Below are 22,476 nucleotides of genomic sequence, written 5' to 3'. Positions count from 1 at the left end.
GTCAAAATTTTAAGAAAATATGATTCATCCTCACCATGCTCATGAAAGCATGCCTGAGTGGACCGAGTTTTTGTGCACTGGACACAGTCATGCTGGAACAGAAAACAGCCTTCCCAAACCCACAATGTGGGAGAATGTTGCGTGAGTAACACTGCAAAGTACCAGGCAAGGAAGTGCCACTTTATTTGCCATGGAATAAGTGGCACCATCATTTCTTTGTAAGCAAAGGCAAATTAGAGATCTGGCCACCGCCTGGACTTCCTGCTCGGCTATTTGAACACTGAAAGTTTGTGAGTGTTTGTGTTGAGCCACTTCCACGGGGAGCGCTTGACATCTTGTTTGACATATGATGCCAAGTCTGTCAAACTGTGTTTGGGTTCTCTTGTGGGTGTGAAGGCATTAAAGCAATCAGACCACTCACTGACAAATGGGCCAGCGCACAGGTGTACACGCACACATATGCTCGGTTTTCTCTTCTTACAGACCTTTTCACCATGACACAACATCAGGCCAAAGATGACATGTATGTAAACAAACAATAAAATGCATTACTTTACAGATTACAGGCGCAAAAAGTATCCAAAAGTCACGACAGGAACATCCTCGTGAGCAAGTTGAGGCTGTGCATAATTTTTCACCAACAGGTGCAGCAGTTGATCAAGTTGCAACATTTTTCCTCCTGCAGCCTTTCACACCCCACACCCTCACGTTGTGCTTCCTGCCTCTCTGCTTCTCGAATCAATGCCAGCATGAGCGGCTTTAGTGGCATTTCTGACGTGTGCGTGAGGGGCTGAGTTGGGGTGGGGGAAACGAGGGATTCACTAATAGCCAAGCAAGGTACACTAATCTCCCATGGCAACATTTGGTTTACCTTAAGCTGGAGGGACAGCTGTATTAAAAGCAGGAATTATCATAATCAGTCGCAACTGCCTCCTCCCCGCTTCACCTCTCTGCATATAAAACTTCCACATTAGGCTTAAGAGTACAACGGCTTAGCGGCTGCTCGCCCTACATCTGTCTTCCTGTCGCCGCCACCAATCAGGAAGGTGCATTGAAGGGGGGGAGGGGTGGTCCGACATGATGCAGGACAGCTGAGAATTAGAGAGAAGAATGGAGAACATGGTTAAAGTGAAGACGGGAGGGAACGAAAATATGATGATGTGGCACCTCTCACGTGCTTACACTGACTTCCAATCTGCTTCTTTATACACAACACGTACACAGATGTTGTTGTTTATAAATGCTTGCCGTGCTTTTCAGGCACGTTCCACTTCTTTGCCAATAGTTCTGGTTGTTCTTTACGTGTTTACATGTCCAAAGGTTGTCATCGTTTTCAGAATGTCGATGTATTGTCATAGGAATTTTTGTTGCTTACAGACTGTTGTTGGGATTTTCCTTACAGATGGTTCATAATGTTCAAGTTTTAGATTACAGATGTTTCTCGCTAGTTTTGTTTTAAAGAGAATTATTGATTCTATCTTAAAGAGTGTGCATTTTGTTTACAGATTGGCTGGTTGTAGTTCATGTTCACCTGCATCACTGAGAGTACAAGAACATGCATTATGCACAAGAACATGAACAAAGACAAGCATTAGAACATGACGTGAAAGTGTGTTCTAGCAGCCGTGCACACAGCTTCCATCCAGCTTTTTTCCTCCTCCCTCCGAGGCCCTCGGCACCATAAATCCGACTGATTACTCCGCAGCCCTTTTGCTTGACTGCACCTTCACAATCAGCTGTGGCCGCCAACAATGAGGCCCTGATGAATCAAACATCCATGGCATTAGTTTCACCTTGCTGCCCCTTTCCCATGCGCCGCCGCCTCTTTGTCAGGCACCGTTTGATGGGAAGGACTACTGACACTGGCTGCACCTATTGACAGACGGCTCTGTAAAGACAGAGGCTGAAAGTTGAGGCTCCTCCCACTTTTTTCCCTCCCTTTGCTCCCCCTTTTGCTACAAAGGTAAGTGGCAAAATGTGATTGGAGCGCTGCAGTACCAGCTCCTGTTGCCAGAAGCTTTGATTCGAGCTTGGGTGCTTGATATTTTAAGGAAACTTGAACATCAATTTTGAAAGAAGTACAAAGTTCAATCCCAGATTTGGAGCCATTGTACCATTGGCTGTTGTGTGAGGCTTTCATATATATATATATATATATATATATATATATATATATATATATATATATATATATATATATATATATATATATATATATATATATATATATATATATATATATATATTCCTCACAAGGGTCGCGGGGGCTGCTGGCGCCTATCTCAGCTGGCTCTAGGCAGTAGGCGGGGGACACCCTGGACTGGTTGCCAACCAATCGCAGGGCATATATATATATATATATATATATATATATATATATATATATATATATATATATTATTATTATTATTATTATTATTATTATTATTTGCGTGATTATTTTGGTGCATCTGCATGTTTGTAACTTGTGTTTCTTGTTTTATCTGTGCTTGGACCTGTGTAAACAAAGCTGATTCATTGATTTAAAGGTGAATGCAAGCAAGTTGTTCCAAAAGTTGAAATCAAAGTTAGCTTCTTAAAGTTTGACAGATTGTCTTGATGCAGTTTCTGTGAAGTTGTTATAAATTTTTTATCCAATTAAGTGGGGCTGAAAGTTAATGAGGTGTCCACCAGACAAAAACATGGACAACTTACCTTCTGTTGCTGCTCTTCATCTGCTCAGCCACACAGCATCATTATACCTCCAACTGGAGATCAAACCAACGATGTACTGTGAAAGCGTTGGGGGCCACTAAGCCTGTATGGCTCCCCGCAAGCATGAAGGACAAAATGTTGTTGTGCCACTGGAGGCTGCTCGTAATGAGACCCAAACACTGTGTGTATTTTTTATTTTTTTTTTCAAGTCCAAATGAAACTACTGACGCCCGGTTTCATTCCACACTGACAGACCTATCCATACCTGACGAGACTGCAAAAAAAGGATAAATTTAGCGCAGTTTAACCACATTCGCATGTTTTAATTTTCTTGCGGGTATGGAGTTTGGTTAAAAACTTCAAAAGTAAATAAGCTCCTTTCCAGATGTGACTGGAAATAATGGAAATAAAAAGTATTTGCTGCAGGGTCAATTTGTCTCCTTGATAAAACCTTTATTAAACTTACAAGGTTTGTTTTAAGGAACATATTAGGAGTCAAAATAACCACACATGTAAAAATAACATTATTAATTCTTAGGATTTAATTTTTATTTGTTTCAGGGAATCACAAAATCAACACAGTGTCAGTATCATATTCCAATAAAAAAGCAAAATGTCAACAAAGCTAAATCTTACAGCGAGCTATAATCTTAATTATAAAGGTCGTTTACATTTACTTAAAAAATACATTTACAAATGCAACAGTATCTGGGTTTGTCAAATCACTTTTTTTTTGTCTTTGTGTTGCAAGTCAAAATATGAGTAGCACTTTCAAAATGTTTAATAAATGAGACAAGCATTCAAACACACAGATATGGAATGGGAAGGAGCTCAACTGAGCCAAAACTCATCTCTCAGTGCTCACACAAAGAAAAACTAGCCATGTTCATGATGTCAGTCACTAAGCCACACCCATTAATGGTGCACATCATGCACTTTTTCTTGTTTTTTTTGTTTTGTTTTTTTTTAAGTTTGGCGCATTTTTATTTATTTCCAAGTGTCAAAAGTAAAGTGAGTTACAAGTCAAGGTGCCACGGTATTTCTACATGTATGTGTTTGGTTTTGGTTTGTGTTCAAGTGAGCCAGTTAGTGGGTCACGTGATGTGCGAAGGTGGCATGTCAATGACTCACGTTCGAGGGACTTTGCAGCGTTTAATAATGATATTTGCAGATATGGTCTTAAAAATACTCGAGTAACATTTGAAAGAAAACCTAAACATAGCAGATGATTTTGAGCTGATAAGAAAACATTGATTAGCTGATCAATTATTGTACCATGATACTTCAGTAGAGTCACCACATGGATGCACACACATGCGCACGCATATACAGACACATTTGGCGTGTATCCATGAAAAAAAAGCCTCTTTGTTTGGGATGATGGCTCGCTTTTAGTCCCAACATGTGTCCGAGAGGGGCGGTTTAAATCTGCCCACCTGTCCACACACTAATCCAGCCTGTCTCATGCTACACAATTAATTAAAAGGCTATGATTAGTAACCTACATCCACACCGATATTTGCTACTCTAGTATGTTTGAAAACAAACAAAAATGCTTCAAGATCAACTGTATGTGTAAAAAGATCAACAAAATTTTGTCCGTGAGAACGAAAGCGCCTTGTCAACGTTTTCAACGGAATTATTGAGATTAAGAATTATCGAGATTATATCTGTATGTTTGCGGCAGAATGGAAATAATGAGCAGCAAATCTGGATTAGGTTATTCGCATCACAAGAGGGAATTTATACAAATGATTATTGTGAGCTGCACAATGACCGCAGTGCAGGGTGATGTAACACCACCTTTGCACACATGTAGACATGCACCATCTGATTGTGTTTCTGTTCAGACTTGTATGTAAACGCACTTGGAAAAAAAATATCAAAATCAATGCTGGCAAAAAGTGCGTGAGTGGCTGCATTCGTGTGTGTACGCGGCCGTTACAAAAGCAGGTTACGGCGGTGCACAAATGACACGGTGCAACAGATGATGGGCATTATCCCATCAACCTGCTGTTTCTCCACACACTCTGTGCTCCCTTTGAAAGGACTGCCGGTGTGTGCGCGCATATGTGTGTGTGTGTGTGTGTGTGGAGTGGGTAAAAGTGGGAGGGGCTGGGAGGGCTTTCACACACTCTGGCACTCACGCACGCTCACGCCCACGAACTCACACACACACTGCACCTGCCACACACCGCCTCTCATAACAAGGAAAACTTGGACAGTCTGTCTGTCACAATTTTTCTGATATTAACACATAACCATGAGAGGCCATCAGGGACCTAATTCAGGTTTATCTCTCACACAGACTGATATGCACTCATGAAAACTACTAAAATGCTTTTATTCACACTATTGAAACACACCCCTACACACACTACTGAATCATTCTTCGCTCTCACATTTCATACTGAAATATTCACATTTAATAAACTGAAATGCGAAATGATTTATTCATGTTTGAGTGTTTCAGTAGTGTGTGAGAGCGTCACAGTATTGTGTAAAAGTGGTTCAATAGTGTGAGCGTGAAAATGTTTCAGTAGTGTATGTGCGTTACAGTATACTGTACATGTGAGAAATGGTGGTAATAGGAAGGGATTTATTAATGAATGTGAGAGCTTTTCAATAGTGTGGATGAGAGCATTTCATTAGCGCGACACATTTCAGTTATGTGTATGTTAGTAGAAAAAATAATACTGTGGGAGAGAACATTTCAGTAATAAGTGTGAGAGTATTTCAGTTGTTTGAATGTGAGAAGAAAAATCTTTAATTTGTGAAAGCATTTTGGTAGTATGTATAAGAGTATTTCAGTAGTGTGAAATAGGGCAATTAATTTGATTGTGATTAAAACAAATTCAGTAGTGAAAGTGGAAGTCAAAGTATTTCAGTAGCATCAATGACACATTCCAATAGTCTGGATGGGAGTGTTTCAGTAGTGCGAAAGACAGTTTCAATGGTGTGTACAGTATGTAAGTGGAAAACAATTTAATACAATGGGAGAAAGCATTTCAGAATTGAGCATGAAAGGGTTTCAGTTTGTTTTGTGTGAGAGGAAAAAAATCCCAAGTTGTGAAAGCATTTTGGTGGTGTGTATGAGTGTTTCACTAGTGCCCATTAGATTGTTTCAGTAGTGTGGAAGACAACATTTTAGTAGTGTGTGTGAGAGCAGTGAAGGGTAGTGAATGTGAGCTATAAAAAAATAATCATTTGTGGTTGTGAGGCTGTTTTGTATTTGCAAATGAGAGAAAAAAAGTCACTAGTTTTTTTTTTTTTTGTCAGCGTAAATATGGTAATGTGTGTGAGCATGTTAGAGTAGCATCAATAAGACATTTCAATAGAGTCTATAAGATCTTTGTATTGGTACTCAGTGGTGTGTGTGACAATGTTTCATTAGGGTGGAACAGCATTCCAGTAGTGTGTGTGAGAGAGCATCAGAATGAGCAAAAAAAAAAAAAATCAGTTTTGTTGGTGTATATGAGTGAAAAAAAGTCAGTCATTTCTTTGGGAGTGTTTCATTGGTGTTTCATGAGAGTATTTCATTAGTACTTGAGACCATTTCAGTGGTGTGTATGTAACAAAAAATATATAACATGTGAGAGCGCATTTCTGCAATGAGAGTGAGAATATTCAGTTGTTTTGGTGTGAGAGAGGAAAAATCATTATTGTTTGAAAGAATTTGGGTAATCTGTATGAGAGTATTTCAGTCGTGTGGGTGAGAGCATTTCAGTAGTGTGTGTGAAGGCAAACAAAATACAGTAATAAGTGTGAAAGTGTTTTAGTAGTGTTTGTGAGAGCGTTCCAGTTGTGTGAATGAGAGTGATTTTTTTTTTTTTTTCAATTTCAAGTTGAGCTTGCCACAGCATGGTTTTGTGATGTAGTCACATGTTTGCACCTGAACTTGTGTAGGCTGAAGGCGAGCTGCCTCATCAGTTACAAAAAATATCCTAACCATAGAACAAAATGAATTCAACAGGGACGAATACTGCACAGTAAACAACGTCGCAATTAAGATTCTCTAATTGTTGGCCTCTGTTTGGTTTTGAGTTTTCTTCCTATTCCTGTTCTCCGCTGTGATGACTCCACGACTGCGGTTGGTACCTCTATGAAGGGGTTGAAAAAATGGCTACGCTGTTATTTCTCTTCACAGATTTGACAATACACACACAATTTGTACCGAACCGAACTTAAGGGGCTTAATAAGGTGTTTGACAAAAGAGCAGAAAATCGGCAAACACCAGACAGACATACGCGCCTAATGGGTGTGAAACGCACCTCGCCAGAAGGTTAACTTCTCTGCCTGTAAATTGCCGTCACCCACTCGCCCCCCCCTCCTCCCACCTTTGCCGCCAACAATAGGCTCAGCAGTGCCCTGGTGATTGCCTCTTTTCACATGGAAATGGCAGCCGCCTCTCGTCCGCCAGGTTCCCCTGAGCGGTGCACAAATGACAGTTTACAAGGCGATCTGGGATGGATTGGAGACAGCCGGAGTGAGCGGGATATTTTTCTCTTTTTTAGAACAAAGTGACATGTAAATTAGCTTTAAGAGCGCCACTCAGGACGCTGATGGCGCCCTAATTGTCACAGTCAATTGTGGCCAACAATCTCTTCAGTCAGCCTAGCCTGTGACAACAAGGCCGCCATCAAAAGAGGCGTCACGGACGCACCTCGGCCACGTGCTCTGTTCTAAAAAGCTCGGTGCAATAGCTTTGCTCGGCAGGAAGTGGTCAACCCATTTCTATCAACATCCCTCCAAATCCTTTGAGTGTCAAGAAAACAAACGGGCGTCCAGCCGACCGTGACTTTCCCCCCGAGTTGGTAAACTTTAGCGGCGGACAGATGAGGCGAGTGAAGCACTGCTGAAAAATATATTTAGAAAAACAAAAAAAAAGAAGAAGAATATAAAATGTCGACATGTCCAAGACTCCCGAGGCTTGTCAGAGAGGTCACAAGTTGAAAGTTGACTTTTCTGCAGAGTTCATGAAAAGACGTTTGTTTGCAGCTTGTTTGTTCATAGTCTGCGAGTAGCACACACACACACACACATACACACACACACACACACACACACGCACACACTTGTTTCAGCTCTATTTGCTGACTGAACTTTGGTTTGCTACACTAAAACCAAAAAAATGATAATCGAAATGTTAATCTTTATGCTGCAACCTACCAATAGTCAGTCATTCAAATAATGATATACAAAAAAAATACAAACTATATATATATATATATATATATATATATATATATATATATATATATATATATATATATATATATATATATATATATAATCATTGACTTCATTTGTGCAACTTGCTAATTTTGTGGAGCAATATTTTTGCAGCTTGTTTTTTTTTTTTTTTTTTTTTAATAAACAATACAGATATGCCAATATTATGAATGAACAATTGTTTTTCCTGTTTGATAGAATCAACAGTTTGTATTTCTTAAATTCAGATTGCAACAAACAATCTTTTTTTTTGTCTAGAAGCAAAGCTAAATTGAAGAAGAAGAAGAAGAAGAAGATGAAGAAGAAGAAGAAGAAGAAGAAGAAGAAGAAGAAGAAGAAGAAGAAGAAGAAGCTAAACTACTCTGTAGATAAAGTAATTTTGAGTACATTTATTGTGCAGACCCCACAAATCAAAATCCAAACTTGGCACTACATTGTAAAAACTAACAAGTAACATTACTGATATTATCAATGCTTTATACTATATTAATATATTTTAAACTCATTGGCCGCTCCTAGCTGAGATAAACCCTAATGGAAGTTATTTCATTTCCGGTTCCGATTCTCACTCCAGAAAATGTGTCTGCTATTATGCTGTTCAAAGTTGGTTGTTCTCCACTTTAGCGCATCTGTTGTGTGAAAAGTCTACTCCATCATCTGGTCTTAAACACGCTAGCCGTATCAATCTTAGATTAGTTTAGCAATTAGCATGGCTTCTTCGTCTTTGTCGTCTCCCTTCATGAGAAAGATACTTTTCAGAAGCACAGTTTATTCAAGGCCGTGATTACCTGACTTAGGAGCGAGTCACCACCGTGTTTATGTGCACTAGTAGCCAGCTGAAACGTGTTGCTAGCTAGCTGTTGTGACATAAGTAGCACAGAGATTTCCCTCAACCTCCAACTACCCAACTACTGTAGGTGATGTGAGTCTCCGTAGAACGGAAAATCTTAAAGATCTTCGATTCTCAATGTATTTTGATGAAACGCAAAATGCTAATTTTGCATGTAAAGTGGGATGTGAAACAGTTTATTTTGAGCCTTGGAATGTATGCATGCCTTTGTAGGGGGTGGAGTCATCATCTAACTCCAACCTGATTTTTACACCTGTGGTTTATTGCTATGTGGGTCTTTAGCCCCCCCCTCTCCCCCTACTTTTTTTTTTTTTTCTATTCTGCAGGTTGAGGCAAATATTTTTATTAGGTTGCAATATAAGTGCATGATGAAGATTTTGTTTCTTGATGATAACAAAATTTATGAGTTGGGTATCTGCCAACATAGACTCAAAAAATATTTTCTTTGCACAATTAAAATGTCCCTTCCATTGTTTCACCTACATTGCACATGTACAGTATACGTATGCAGTTTATTGCTGTTTTCTTTCTATGGCTGTTGTTATTATTCTCACATTTGGATTATTGTCTGTTTTTTTTTTGTTTTTTTTCATCAGTGCAGTATTTTAATTTTTAATGCATGTTCTCTTTATGCCTTGATGCACATTCCTTGTTTGTGTTGCACACATTCTTCTGCAACAGACGTGATCCAAATTAGGATTGTTCGGCCTTGGTTGAGGTCTGTGATCCACTGAGTGCTATTCTAGTTTTGCAAATGTCTTTGACCATGTTGTTCCCTCGCGGGATATTAAGATTAATTCAGTGGAATATACACAATGCAACACATCTCACTCTGAAAAATCGTCCTGATCTTTTCCGTATCCTCGCTAAGTATCTTTTTGCGGCCGTTGAGTAGGAATGTGGGACAAGGTTCTCGCAAATGTACATTTGTACTTTTCATGGTGTCTTTGTGTCCTGAGAGGATGTGCACTCGTATTAAGAGGATGGCAATATGCAAATGAATGTTGAGATGAGAGATACAACAATTATTCAAATGTTTGATTAATTATTCAGCGGAGACACTGTCAATTATTCATTGGGGCAAGCGATAAAGTTGTGCTTTTTTTTTTCTCAGCAAGTAAAAAGTTTCCTTGTGGGATCCATCAGATCTCGGATTAGAAGCCTTTTATTTGTCAAGCACAAAAAAATCAAATTGATTATTTGTGACATTCAGTGCACGCGACTGCTTATGTTATAATAAACAGCAAAGTGTCCCTAACAAAGTGAAGCGAAGTTGTCATTAAAAGGTCTGCAGAGTGCACAATTGTCTTGAATTCTTTATTTACTCAAGCCAACATTAGCAGCCTCATTTCACATGCAGCTGTTTGCATCTGTGTATGTGCTTGCAAGTGGCAGCACAGTGTGTATAAGTGAATAGCTTGAGAAGATGCAAAATCAATAGCTCTCAGTGCAAACATTTGTTTGTGCCTCGGCTAGCTTGTTCTCCTTCTTGTCCGAGCGAGAGAGATCAGAAACAAATGTAAACTCTTCGTTTCACATGTTGGAGGAGCCCTTACACATCACACGGCCCGGCCGTCGCCTCCCGCTCTTTAATTGTCCGTCAATCTCCGCGGCGTGGTGTTGGCGTCTATCAGAGCCCAAGTCAGACGAGAGATGCTCAGTTTGATGTCGCAAAGCTGGAAGAGACGCAAACAAGCACAGGAGGGAGATGAGACGTGGGATGCTGGAGCCTTGCTGCGGTGCATTCAAATGCTCGTTACTCCGGCCACTCTTGTCATCAAAAAAAAAAAGAGACGTGGCCTTGGAGGGGAATCAGCATGTCACAGGTCAAACTCTCACTGAGAAACTACACAGAAAAACTGGAGCGTTAAAACTTGAGGGTTACATTTGGGGGAATTTATTTTAACACCTTAAGTGTAATCTTCGCATTTTCAGAGTTAAATGGTGTCAATAGTATGTGATATTAGAAAGTAGATCACCTATTTGTGTGACTCACACTGACCAGTGTTGACTACTGTCAGAGTTGTTTTAACTCTATCTCAGAAATCTCAAAAAATATAACACTTTCCAAACTGTTATTTAGTGTAGACCAACATAGACACTTTTGAAGTGTTAAATTTAACTCTGTAGGTGTTGAATTAACACTGCCGATTTTGCTGTGTACCTGAGCTGACATAATGGTCCACATAATAGTGCTTTACTTTAAGACTGTTTTCCAGCCTTTATTGCACCAAGGCACACATTTTGCATAAGAATAAAAATCTCATGACACACCACCAAACAAAAAAAGTCACAAAAAGTGGATAAACAGGTTCACTGTATACCTTCTGCCATTGAGTGATTAATCTGCCTGAAACTATACATCATTTGTATGGATGCAGATAAACAAAGATATATTATTTGTTATAAAAAAATATATTTTTTTTTTTCAAACAAATTAAACGAAATTGAATAGTTTCCTTGAACTGTTAAGACACACTGGTTGGGAAGCACAACTCTAACCTAAATAGCTCAAGACCCATGATATCATAATTTGATATTTTGACCACCACACAATAATGAGACATCCAGTTATAAAGTCGCCATTATGCACTTTTGTATTACAAAATTTCTGTGATTTTTATGTAACTCCCACATATCTAATTCGGGCCTGTATTGGTAGCTGTGTGGTAGCTGAGCCCTGTCTTGGGGCTGTGGCTACTGCAGCGTCTTCATTTGGCGTGCAGCCGCCGTACATATAGCAACACAAACCCTCGCATGAATGTATTCATAAGAGAATCATCCGGCATCACACGCTCATATTTGTACATTTCGCTCGGCTGAGTGCAGCTTTGACAAGAAGGAAAAAAAATCTGCATTAAAACAGCAATCCACATGTTATTCTGAGCACTTGTTGTGCATTTTTGACCTATGACCTTTTTGATATTCACAAGTTGTTTCCTTGCCGGACATCTCGTGCTGCAAGTTCAACTTGATCAACACCTAAAAGTGTGTGGCTGCGTCTGACACACACACAAATTAGGATTATATTCACGGTTATCTGCCTAGGGGCATTTTTTTTTTTTAATCCAAACGAACAGAGCATATATTGATTAAATTTGATCAAATAAACCCCATCAGATTTCTTTGCTGCGACGTTGTATTAAACAAACAGACCAGCAATTCATCTTGTAATCACAGTTTTATTATCAAATTTACATGCAGAATAAATATTAAGACAGTAACGCCCCTCTCAATTAACAACATATATGCATTAAACCACCCCCCAAAAGGTCACACACGCACTTAATCCGTTTACACGCTGAATATGCGGCCCCACGCACAAGAGCCTGCGTGCGTGGAGAAAAAGAGGTACCACTTCAGGCCCGCTTGGATGAATGGATCTGGAACCGTGTTGTGTTCAAGTGCGCGTGCGCGCGCGCGCGAGAAGGACCGCGACAACTGCGCCGCTTGGTTTATACATGCAAATACCCCAACTGCAAATTACGCGTGGCAATAATCCACCCAGGACCTCATTCACTTTCTACCCGGGAAAGACGCGAAGCGGAGCGGCCTCACGTCACTTCCTTCCCACGAGAGAAGTTGGCTCAAATAAAATCCAGTTTATAAATTCGTCCGGTAAAACGTATAATAACAATAATAATAATAATAATAATAATAACAATAATAATAATAATAATAATAATAATAATAATAATAATAATAATAATAATAATAATAATAATAATAATAATAATAATAATAATAAATGCCGATTGACTGAAGCTTAATTATACTTTTTTTTTTTTCTGTGTTACAGTAAGGCCTAATCATGCATCTGAGTTTTCGTTGATGTAAAAAAATGAGGAGGGGGACTGATTGATGATTTAATTAGCCATCCAGTAGCGACCTGCAAGAGGAAGGGACACAAAATAACCCCGTTATTTGCATAGCCAATCAAGTCGCTGCATGGGCGGGGCTTGCTCCCTCCCTCTCTCTGTCTCAGTGTGTATGGAAGTGTGTGTGTGTGCGTCGTGAGAGAGAGAGAGCGAGAGAGAGAGAGAGAGAGAGAGATGAGCGTATGAGATGGTTGACTTCTTTAATAAATGTGGGGTTCATCCTCTTAAGTGGCCTCCAGAAGCGAGAATCACTCTAATAAACCTGGAAAATGTCGATGATATTCTCATAATATTCCTGCAGGGACTCGTGCAGCTCCGCGGACACTTTACGTCTCTTTATATGTCACTTTATGCTTTTCTCCACTCTCTTTTTTTCTTATCTTTTAGTGCCACAGAGCTCTTCTAAAATAGCAGTTGTATGTGTCACTGTTGGAATATAGTTGGTGATTTTAGTGCAGAATCATAAATGTAGATTTTTGCTTGATTTTTATTGTTTATTATCTAGCTCTAAAAAAAATTTGCAAATCAGTAAAATGCAAATTATTCCCCTCTTGTTACATTTACATGAGTTACTTGCATGCATGCAGTGCGATGATGTTCTGTATACTTTCAGATAAAAATGATAAAATTACAAGTTACAATTGTAACGCGCGAATACCACAAATATTGACATAAAAATTTCATTATTTGTTTTAGTCGATTGGTATCATGACGGGGGGAAAAAATGAGAGTGCACAACTGTTATAGTTTTCCTCAATAATTTTCACAAACATTCACTCACAAGCAGACCGCGCATCTGTTGGTGCTCAGTTCAATAAATAAGCGTACTAATTGCTACTATATTCCATTTTACAGAAAAAAAAATACATTGAATTACTGCCGATTTTGGCGACCATCCAACAGTTTGAGGTCAATGAAGCGGACTAAGAACATGCACATTTCTGCCAAAAACACCAAACGTAAATACAATTTTTGAAATAAGAATCCTTACGTGCAATTGCGGCTGGCGTGGACGTGCTTCAAGTTTCTCCCCGCGCACACTCGCTCACACACGCACACACACGCAAACTCCGCGTGGACATATAGTTGCTTTCACTGTGCAAAAGAGAAGGATGGAGAAAGCGAGAGGAGCAGGAGGGGGCAACAAGAGCGTGTCGGGGTGGGTGGGGGGTTGGTTGGGATAGAGGAAATAAAAAAAATAATAATAAGTTGAAGCCAGAAGATGCTCACGTTTGGCTCCCCTCAATTATCCCCTCCCGTGAAGATAGGTGGCGTGCGTTTCAGGGGGCTTCTCCTCCGTGTGCACTGCAAAGAAAAGGAGGTGGAAAGAAAAAAAATGTCATTAGAAGAGGCGGAACACGTCAGTCCCGACCCAGGTTTGTTTCCTGGAGTGGGTGTAAGACATCAGTTGTAAACCTGCCCGAGCAGGACGCGCGCTCCCTCCCTCCTCCCAACCACTAGCAGGCTTTATTTCTAAGGCTTTATTATCACCGCTGGACAGGAATCCGCTCACCGCCGCGCTCCGGTGTCATCGGACCAACACCACTGTTTGTTCCCCTCACAGCAAGCAGGTACGTTCCACGCACTTTTTCCTTTCTCACTCCAAACTGATATTCAACGCGCTCGCGCCTCACTTGGAACTTACCTGCGCAGGTGGATGAGTTGGTTCGGAGCGAGGAAGGGGGAAAAAAAAAGAAAAGAAAAGAAAAAAAACATGCATGCGCAGAGGCGAGCAGTGGACTCTCCTCGTAGCCGGCACCAGGCGCTCTTTGCCCGGCGTTTTGCTGAGCGCAGCCCGGCTATGCTCGAAGCTGGTCCGCCCAGTCGGTCCACTTTGTGCCCACTCGCAACATGCTGCAAAACAACTCACACCACCTCTTGTCGTTTTAAACTTATTCGCACACGTTTGATCAGCTGGTCCCACAACAATCTTTGAGCTTTTCTTTGTGCGCGTCCGCAACATCTTATGTTAATAATTGATCTGCTATATTTCCGAAAGCTGAGTGCGGTGTAACAAATGCAGCGGCAGCAATTTGCTCAAAGTTCCCGTTATACTTTTTCCTTACTGGGGATTGTGATGTGTGTGCACGCTCAGTTTAAAAATGGCCTCAAATGTGATTTATTAAGTTTCTTTTCCCTCTCATTGTCGAGTTTGAAGCAACGTTAAAATAAGAAGTATAAAACAAACAAAAAAAGAGGAACTTTTAAATCAAATTATTTGAAAATTGAGCACAACTTTAGACAAAGATGTGAGTCTCATAATTTATGTTGTCACGATGACCTGTAAATTATTCAAAGTATTTGTATTTTTTATTTTTTGTCATGTGTGCATCAAAGTTGGTATATCTTCGCTAACACTTTTCGCGGCTCTTGTCTGTGTGCGTGTGCGTTTGGTGTGTGTGTCCCGTCAGAGTCAGACGACGAGCTGAATCCGAGCGTTGGGGTCCATGCGAGCTGCCGTCTGAGCCCACGCGCACACTTCTAAATGAGGCAGGAGATGATGGCGGATGGGCCCCGGTGCAAGCGGCGAAAACAGGCCAACCCGAGAAGGAAAAACGGTAAGAGGATGGTCCGCCGAATCCTTTCGCCTTTGCCTCTGCTGTTCGAGTCCCTTGCACGCATGTCTGCTGCACTGTCGGGACCGTTACTCGGGGACAGTCAAGTCGTCAGTCTTGAGTGCGTTTGTGTCTTTTGGGGGGTGTTGAGCGAGCGAGGAGAAAACTTTGGGATGTTGGAAAGTTTTGTCGGTGCCGACGGGCCTTCCTGGCTGGGTCGAACCCGTCGTGGGGTGGACTGGACGAGTGGGGGTGTCCAACGGTCACCCGGCTGTGGCTGATCCCAGGACACGCGCGACCTGGGACTCCATTATTATTTATTTATTCATTTTGGCTTCAATGTTGATGTTGTCGTATTGGTATTATATAGTGCTTTTGTCATTTATTTTATTTTATTTTATTATTATTATTTAAAATAAAAATCTGACACAGAAAGCCACGCAGCGCGTCGCGTGTACGCGTGGACGTGACGGTTAGAAATAAAGGACTTGTCGTCGAAACTCGGACACTAATTGGCGCGCTGGAGGTGCACATTTATTGCTTTTCTTTATCCATTTGAGTGCACACTTTCCCACAAGAGGCAAATGTGCTGTGACATTTCCTGGCCCCGTTATTCCTGATTATTCCACACATACACGCAGTGCGTGTGTACGTGCTTGCGTGAGTATTTTGCGCGCGCGCGCGTGTGTGTGAAACATGAAGGCTGCCATGCAGCTGCTCAGACAAGATTTGCACTTATGCTTAATCTACGACAGAGTTGTATTTGTATATATATTTTTTAAAGCAGTGCGCCCACGGATTCTTTATCTGGATCAGATTTCATTTATTGATTTGCTGGATCGATGGTGGGCAAACATAATATTGCTGTTCTGTAGAGCAGTAGCTGGGTTTAAAATATTCATTAATAATAATAAAAAAATAAATAAAAAAAAGAGAGCGAGAGAGAGAGAATGTTTGTCAACACCTGTTTTGTTAAAAAAATACACTTTGTTTTTTTTCTTAAAACACAACAATATTAATTAAAATTAATTTTCACACATCATGGAGTTGCTCACATATTTGAATCGGAACATCCAGCACTTTGAATATTATATGACATGTAAGTTCCCTGCATGATGTCCTCGCCCTCCTCCTCTTACCCCCCCCACCACCACCACCACCACCACACCCCCCTGGGAATATAGTCTTATTGAGGCTTGGCCGCTCTCCCTTCACTGTCCGCCTCACTGTCCTCTCCCCGGCCGCTGCAGAGGGCTAACCGAGCCGGGCCCAAACGTTCGGCGAGGCCCACTGGCAGACTTCACTTACTAATCAGACCCAAACGTGAATGCGAAATCTTGCAGCAATTTGGAGGCGACTTCATGAGTTCTTTTTAAATTTCTTTTGGCTTGTTTGCGGCGAACGTGATGTTTTTTTTTTTCTCAGTCATCCGGCCAATTAGTATTAATGAGGCCTTTGCTCACTAAGTTGTCCAAGCGATGACATTCTCATCCAGATGACTGTTGGCCTTCAGGGCTGGAGGTGGCACACGGTAGCGCTCTCTGGCCAGCGTGTCATGTGATATTTAACCACAGCTCATCACTTCCTCCTGCACGTCTGCACAACAACATTAATATTCTGATGTCACATGCAACGTGAAAGTTTGGCCCGGGCCAGGTGTGGCTCCTCCGATCCAGCTGTGAACCATAGTTTGCTTGTAATCTCGTCGGATTTTCCCACCAGACAAGCGGCAGCAGCAAATCTTGTGATAAGACAGGAAATATGTTTTTTTCCCCTTCTAAATCCTGCATTACCATCATCTGAATCATTTCTGATTTCCCTACGTGACCTCTGACCTTTGCACGTCAGGATGTCCCCACGGAACTGTGCTCAGATTTCATAACAGCTGCAGCTCAGTAAAGCACTTTACATGTAGTCTGAATTAGTGTGTGTGTGTCTATGCATGCATTGAGTATAACACAATGCCACATTTGTGCCAGTCCAAACAATTTGTCCATTACTATTATTCCGCAGTCTTTTTAAAGTTCTGTGGGAGAGAACCGTGAGCGTTTGGCGAGGGAGGGGAGGTATGGGGGCGCATGTGGGAGTGAGACAAGGTGCTCCCCCTCCTCCTCAAGGTACAGGGGGAGGGAAGGAGGAGGTTTCGCAGGCCGCTCGCGGACAATTGATTGTCAGCGGTAATGTGTTTCATTTACATGTTTATACCGTCAATAATGGCGGGGGGTTGTCCGCCGCGCCATTCAGCGCCGCCATTCCCATACGGGTCGCCAATTGTGTGCAGCCTTCCACTCCTGATGGCTTCTTCTGTGCATGCAACTATTTCACGGCGCGTCCACGTTGAAGGGATTATTCTGTTTGAGCAAGTGAAATAATTACGGCGAGATGTTCCGGGGGCCGCCGTGCTGCGGCGCGGCGGCTCGCTCGTTCTCACACCTCAGCCTCGTGTAGTGTGTGCATGACAGCCACAAGCGCAATAAAGAGGTCAGATTTGTCCCATCACTACCGTCGTGACACCTTTGGATTTGTTCTTCCCTCGGCTGTGGCCTATAAATATAAATATAAAAATGTATACATATTTATGAATACATGTGCTTGGTGAGTTTAGTGCACACGAGTGACTATGTTTTCTTCCATGTCCCCTTTTTTTTCCCGTGCTTCTTTTTTGTCATTTGAAAATCCAAACCAGTTTTAAAAATTCAATATTTAGTCATTTTCTCATTTTCTGATGAGACGTTTTGTCTTTGTCGTCATCGTCTCTGATATGTGTCCTAGTTCAGCAGCATGTGTACACAGACGTGCACAGAGTTGCTTGCACCTTTGATAAGACATAAAAGGAAATAGTGTGGCTTGTGGCTGCGGGAACACGCAAACACACACACACGCACACACGCCTACACACTAATGATCATCTCCTCCATCCTGGACATTGGACAGAACCATTTCATCCCCCCTCTCATCATCATTCCCCAAAATAGCAGAGAAAAACATTTTCTGACATATTTTATTTTTTTCACTCATTTCCCATTTTTATTTATTTATTTGTTGCATCCTCGACCACCGCTTGTGTGAGGATGTTCAGTTTCTTTTTTTTCTTTTTTTATTCCCCCCTCCGCCTGGCGGCCAGAGAACACACACTCGCAGAGGCACCGCCGGGCCAGACCCCTGACACGGCGGGTCTTTGGAATGCCTTAGGTACCATTTCACTTTGGCTCACATCAATGCTGACCTGAATGCCTTTCATATCTGATCCGCCGCGTCTCTCCTGGTAAACATCCCCCGGGGGGAGAACAAAGAAAGGAGCTCCTCTTCTGCTGCTTCTTCTTCTCCCTCTTAATCACAATTCAGCCCCTCTCGCCGCCAGCAGCAGGGCTGCACATTTGCATTCAGCATCAGAAAGGGGGCCGAGATGAAAAGGGGGGGCGAGGGAGGAAGATGAGGGAGGAAGGGGTGGCTGCTGGAGAGAAATAACTGGGCTGTTTGTGCTTGTTTGTTGCCGGTCCCCTGGTTACAAGCCTTTTATAGCCTCCCTCCTTTAGCGGGGGCCCGGGCCCCTCCTGACACACAGATAGTGTTACGAGATGGCGTGCTCGCACTATTCGTGGACGCTCGCGCTTCTTAAGAAGAAGCGGCGGGCTTGTGCATCCGCGAGCAGGTGTCGTCGCTTTCTTGCCTGGAAAAGTTGTGACCTGCAAACACAGGCAGGTGTCTCACAAGCTCCTTGTGTAACTGATATCTTTATCGCGCACCTCCCAGGCGGGATGGATGCAAATCTTAAGCAAAGATGGGGAGAGGTGGGATTGGGGCGGGGGGGGCATCATGTGATATGGATTTCTTTTTACCCTTTCTTTTCCTCACACAGAACTTTTTTTTTTCTTTTTGGTTAAGAAGAAGGATTATCGGTACACCTTCCCTCCCCCTCCTCCTCCTCCTGGCCAAGCTGCGCAGGATTTAGGCAGATTTACTTCAGCAAACACCTTTGGACACTGAGGGGGGGTGTGATGGGGGGGTTGAAGGAGAAAGAGTCTGTTTGCAAAAGGGGCCTTTTGTTCTGAGCGGTTCGGATAATGCCTTACCAGGCAGCCATGATATTAACCCCTGCTTTGGAGGGACAGGGTGGCTGGTGTCGAGGGGGGGGCAGTGCTCTTGAAAAGGGGGTGTGAGGGTCTTCAAACGCACACACACATTTGGAGACAGTGCCAAAAATGAGGAAAGTAGCGCCTGGGTGAGAAACAACCACTCGAGATGCAGGCAGGACTTTTTCAGTTGCTCGCTCCCACCACGTTTTTTTTTTTTTTTGACGTTTCTCATGTTTTGACTCTTGAGCCACTTGACATGTTATCGACGTGTCCTCCTTGCCCTCCTGATTTCATTTCATGCCTTCTTCTTTCCTTCCCTTCACACCTTTCTTTCCTTGAAACAAAAGCAAACACAGTCGTAGACCTCAATGGTCCGGCAAATACCTGCATGCTTGTGTACGCACGTCGTCTTTAATGCCTCGCCGCGGCACCACGATGCATTCGGAAATATCACGCCTCATTTGAGGCAAGTGACAAGTCTTTATGGGGCTCATCCGGCCCGTCTCATCCTGCTGTTTGTTTTTGCGCTGCTCCTGTGGCACATGCGATTCTCATCACGTTTGTGCAACTACTTTTTTGAGTGCTGTTGGACTTATGAAATTAATGTCATTAAAAGAAAAAGTCAACTGTAATATTTTGTCTGAACATGTAGCACAACCTGATTCTGAAGCTTCTGTAACAAATTCCCATCGACTGAGACGGTATATTGTGTATGTGCATGTGCCGTCACAATGTTCTGACGAAAACGTAATCGCCACAATTGCCCATTAGAAATAATTATTATTTTTTTTTTCCCAGCGCTGTCTCGCTGGCCTCTGTAGAGATGACACCTTTGTGCAAACACATTTGGAAAGTCGTTCACCGTGTGTCAGATTTGCTTACATACACACCAATACACAATATTTGATTGTCTGGAGGCAAGGTCAGCAGCACATGTGCCAATCAATAAGCGATGTTTCAAATGAAAGCATAGTGATATGCGGGAGTCTGCTCCTTTCCCCACAAGCTACCTTTAACACGTTAATAGAACATGCTATTTGAAGCGGGATCACTTTGCTCCATTATTCACCGGCACCCCGCTTGCGAGCCACCTCAGCGCGGACCCTCTCGTTACCTTTCTCTAACGAGGACTCGCCTGCGCTGCTCCGTGCCCTCGCATGGAATTCAGATGTGTTATCTCGCTTTAATTGCGGCCGATTGCCAAGTGAGATTAAACAAAATTAGGTCGTTTTGCGGCTGCACACATTTCTCGTGCTTTCATCTCGCCACTGATCAAGCGGCCCGCTAACCGGAGGTTGCAGCCTAAAGAGGAAATGGTCAGAAATTACACGCGGCCTCTCTGTTATTCAAACATACATTTAACCTCTGGCAAGAGTGAGTCAAGGAGAGATGAAACGTAGAGGTGGGGGAGGCAGCACCCTTTGCTTTAAATGTCAGCAGCGGCGCAGCACATGGACATGTGGAGCAAAGTCGAGCGCGGTAAAAAGTCTGAGAGGTGAATTTACGTGTTAATAGGTTCTGACTGGATAGGGAGCCCCCTCCCCTGAACGCCGCATGTCCCGCTGCTGTCAAAGGCAGATGTCAAACAAACACCTCCTCAGGTAGCGGGGGGATAATCACGCCGACAGGCCTGTCCGCCGCCGTCCTGACAGGCAGCTCAAGCCGACACCGCGGAGGAGACGTCTGCACTTTCAGGTTGCACCTCGCAGGAAGTCTTTCAATGCAACATGTTCAATGCTGTGAGGCCGCCGTTTGATGTTTGTGCGACGCAGACTTATCTGCTATTAGTCACTTTGATGTCTCATGTACGGGAAGTAGGTTGCGTGAGTTGGCAAAGGTATGGCCAAGATCAGGTCAGATATGGATGCCACAGAGACCAGTGTTTCCCAAATGTGATTGAGCCAAGGCACGTGTTTTACATTAGAAGAAACATACAAACACAAAATTCACAAAAAAAAATGTGTAAAAGCAGATTCATTGCCATGTAGTGGTGAAACATTTCATTAATCTGCTCGTCACTGACCAAACAAACTGTAGCAAATAAATATTTTTTGGACCATTAAAGGGAATTTTGATAATTTCCTGTGACACACCTGATGATCTTTCACGACAAACTAATGCACCTCAGCCAACTGATCTAGATGTTTGCTTTCTAAACAGTCCAGATGAAAAAGTTTGACTTCCGTGCTTCTCAGCAGCTAATTGCTGCTACCCCCAGTCCGTATGCACCCCCCACCAAGGGAAGCCACATCCTTATCGTCCGGCATTCCTCAGATAAATTACACTGTGTTATGCTTTTTACTTTACTACCTCTCAGTGGTCAGGCTCCTCTATACATACTGGATTTGGGGTCATTTTATTGTGCTGTTAGGTCGCTGGGTTCTGATGACCGCCTTTTATTTCATGTCCCTCACACAAAGTAACAAACTGAAGGTGATAGAGCTTGCAGTCCGTTGACCCAAATGGAAGAATGTACTTCCTTTTCCGCTAAGTGCCGCCTCTTCATGGATATATATATTTTTTAAAACACTTTGGCTGAGACAGGCATTTCGGTAAGACTATAGATTATTATTATTTTTTTTCCATTTTTATTAATTTATATTATATTATATATTATATTTTTTAGTATATATATATATATATATATGTTTTTTTAATTTTTTTATTTTTTATTTTTTTATTATAATTATTATAATTATTATTTTTAACCTTTTACCTATAGGCCTCTTACCTTGAACCAAACTAGCTTTCCGTCCACCCACAAAACTGCTCAAGGTACACAGACGTGAATGGAGATGCAAGATGCAGGTAGCGTTGATCTGCTTCCTGATGTTCCTGTTTTCGTCAATTTGGCTGCAACCTCCTGAAGCACCAATCACAGTTTGGCTAATGTTATTATGTTTGCTAATTAGTTGCAGTGACTGCCAATGACTTTTCAGTAATTAAAGTCATGAAATATTCATTTGTTCTACCTTTGCAGCAGCCTTCTTTAATTGTGATGGTGTACTGGCAATTAATAGCCATTTACATTACACAATGTTGGCTGCCATTTCCAAGACATAAACTTTCTCAATTTTCAGGCTTTAAACCATCACAGATTTCTTTACCTCTGTCAACTTGCCGTGTCAATCATTATATGCAACGACACTAATTGGTTATGATGTCACTCAATATGTGTGTCTATATGTTA

At 42.0% G+C, this 22,476-nt stretch overlaps 1 protein-coding gene and 1 long non-coding RNA gene across 5 annotated transcripts in view; one reads left to right on the top strand and one right to left on the bottom strand.

The window, feature by feature from the left end:
• Window positions 1-10,080: 10,080 nt before the first annotated feature.
• Window positions 10,081-15,383, bottom strand: LOC144013830 (uncharacterized). 2 transcript variants are annotated; one of them, XR_013282338.1, is made up of 4 exons: window positions 14,301-15,383; window positions 13,886-13,960; window positions 13,647-13,750; window positions 10,081-10,453 (listed from the first exon to the last, which is right to left on the bottom strand). It is a non-coding gene; the product is annotated as an uncharacterized LOC144013830 (long non-coding RNA). The 2 variants fall into 2 exon arrangements; XR_013282337.1 differs by lacking the exon at window positions 14,301-15,383 and having other exon boundaries at window positions 13,886-14,287.
• Window positions 13,839-22,476, top strand: part of zeb2b (zinc finger E-box binding homeobox 2b) — a 62,747-nt gene continuing 54,109 nt past the window's right edge. For all 3 annotated transcript variants that reach the window (XM_077513091.1, XM_077513092.1, XM_077513090.1), the window contains exons 1-2: window positions 13,839-14,226; window positions 15,067-15,213. In XM_077513091.1, coding sequence (XP_077369217.1) covers window positions 15,141-15,213 — 73 coding nt within the window. In that variant the 5' untranslated portion in view covers window positions 13,839-14,226; window positions 15,067-15,140. The remainder of the gene's footprint in view (window positions 14,227-15,066; window positions 15,214-22,476) is intronic.

Source organism: Festucalex cinctus, chromosome 2 (genome assembly GCF_051991245.1).
Source record: "Festucalex cinctus isolate MCC-2025b chromosome 2, RoL_Fcin_1.0, whole genome shotgun sequence".
NCBI classification, from domain to species: Eukaryota; Metazoa; Chordata; class Actinopteri; order Syngnathiformes; family Syngnathidae; genus Festucalex; species Festucalex cinctus.
Note: the sequence above shows the minus strand (reverse complement) of the source record. Positions and strands in the feature narration are given on the sequence as shown.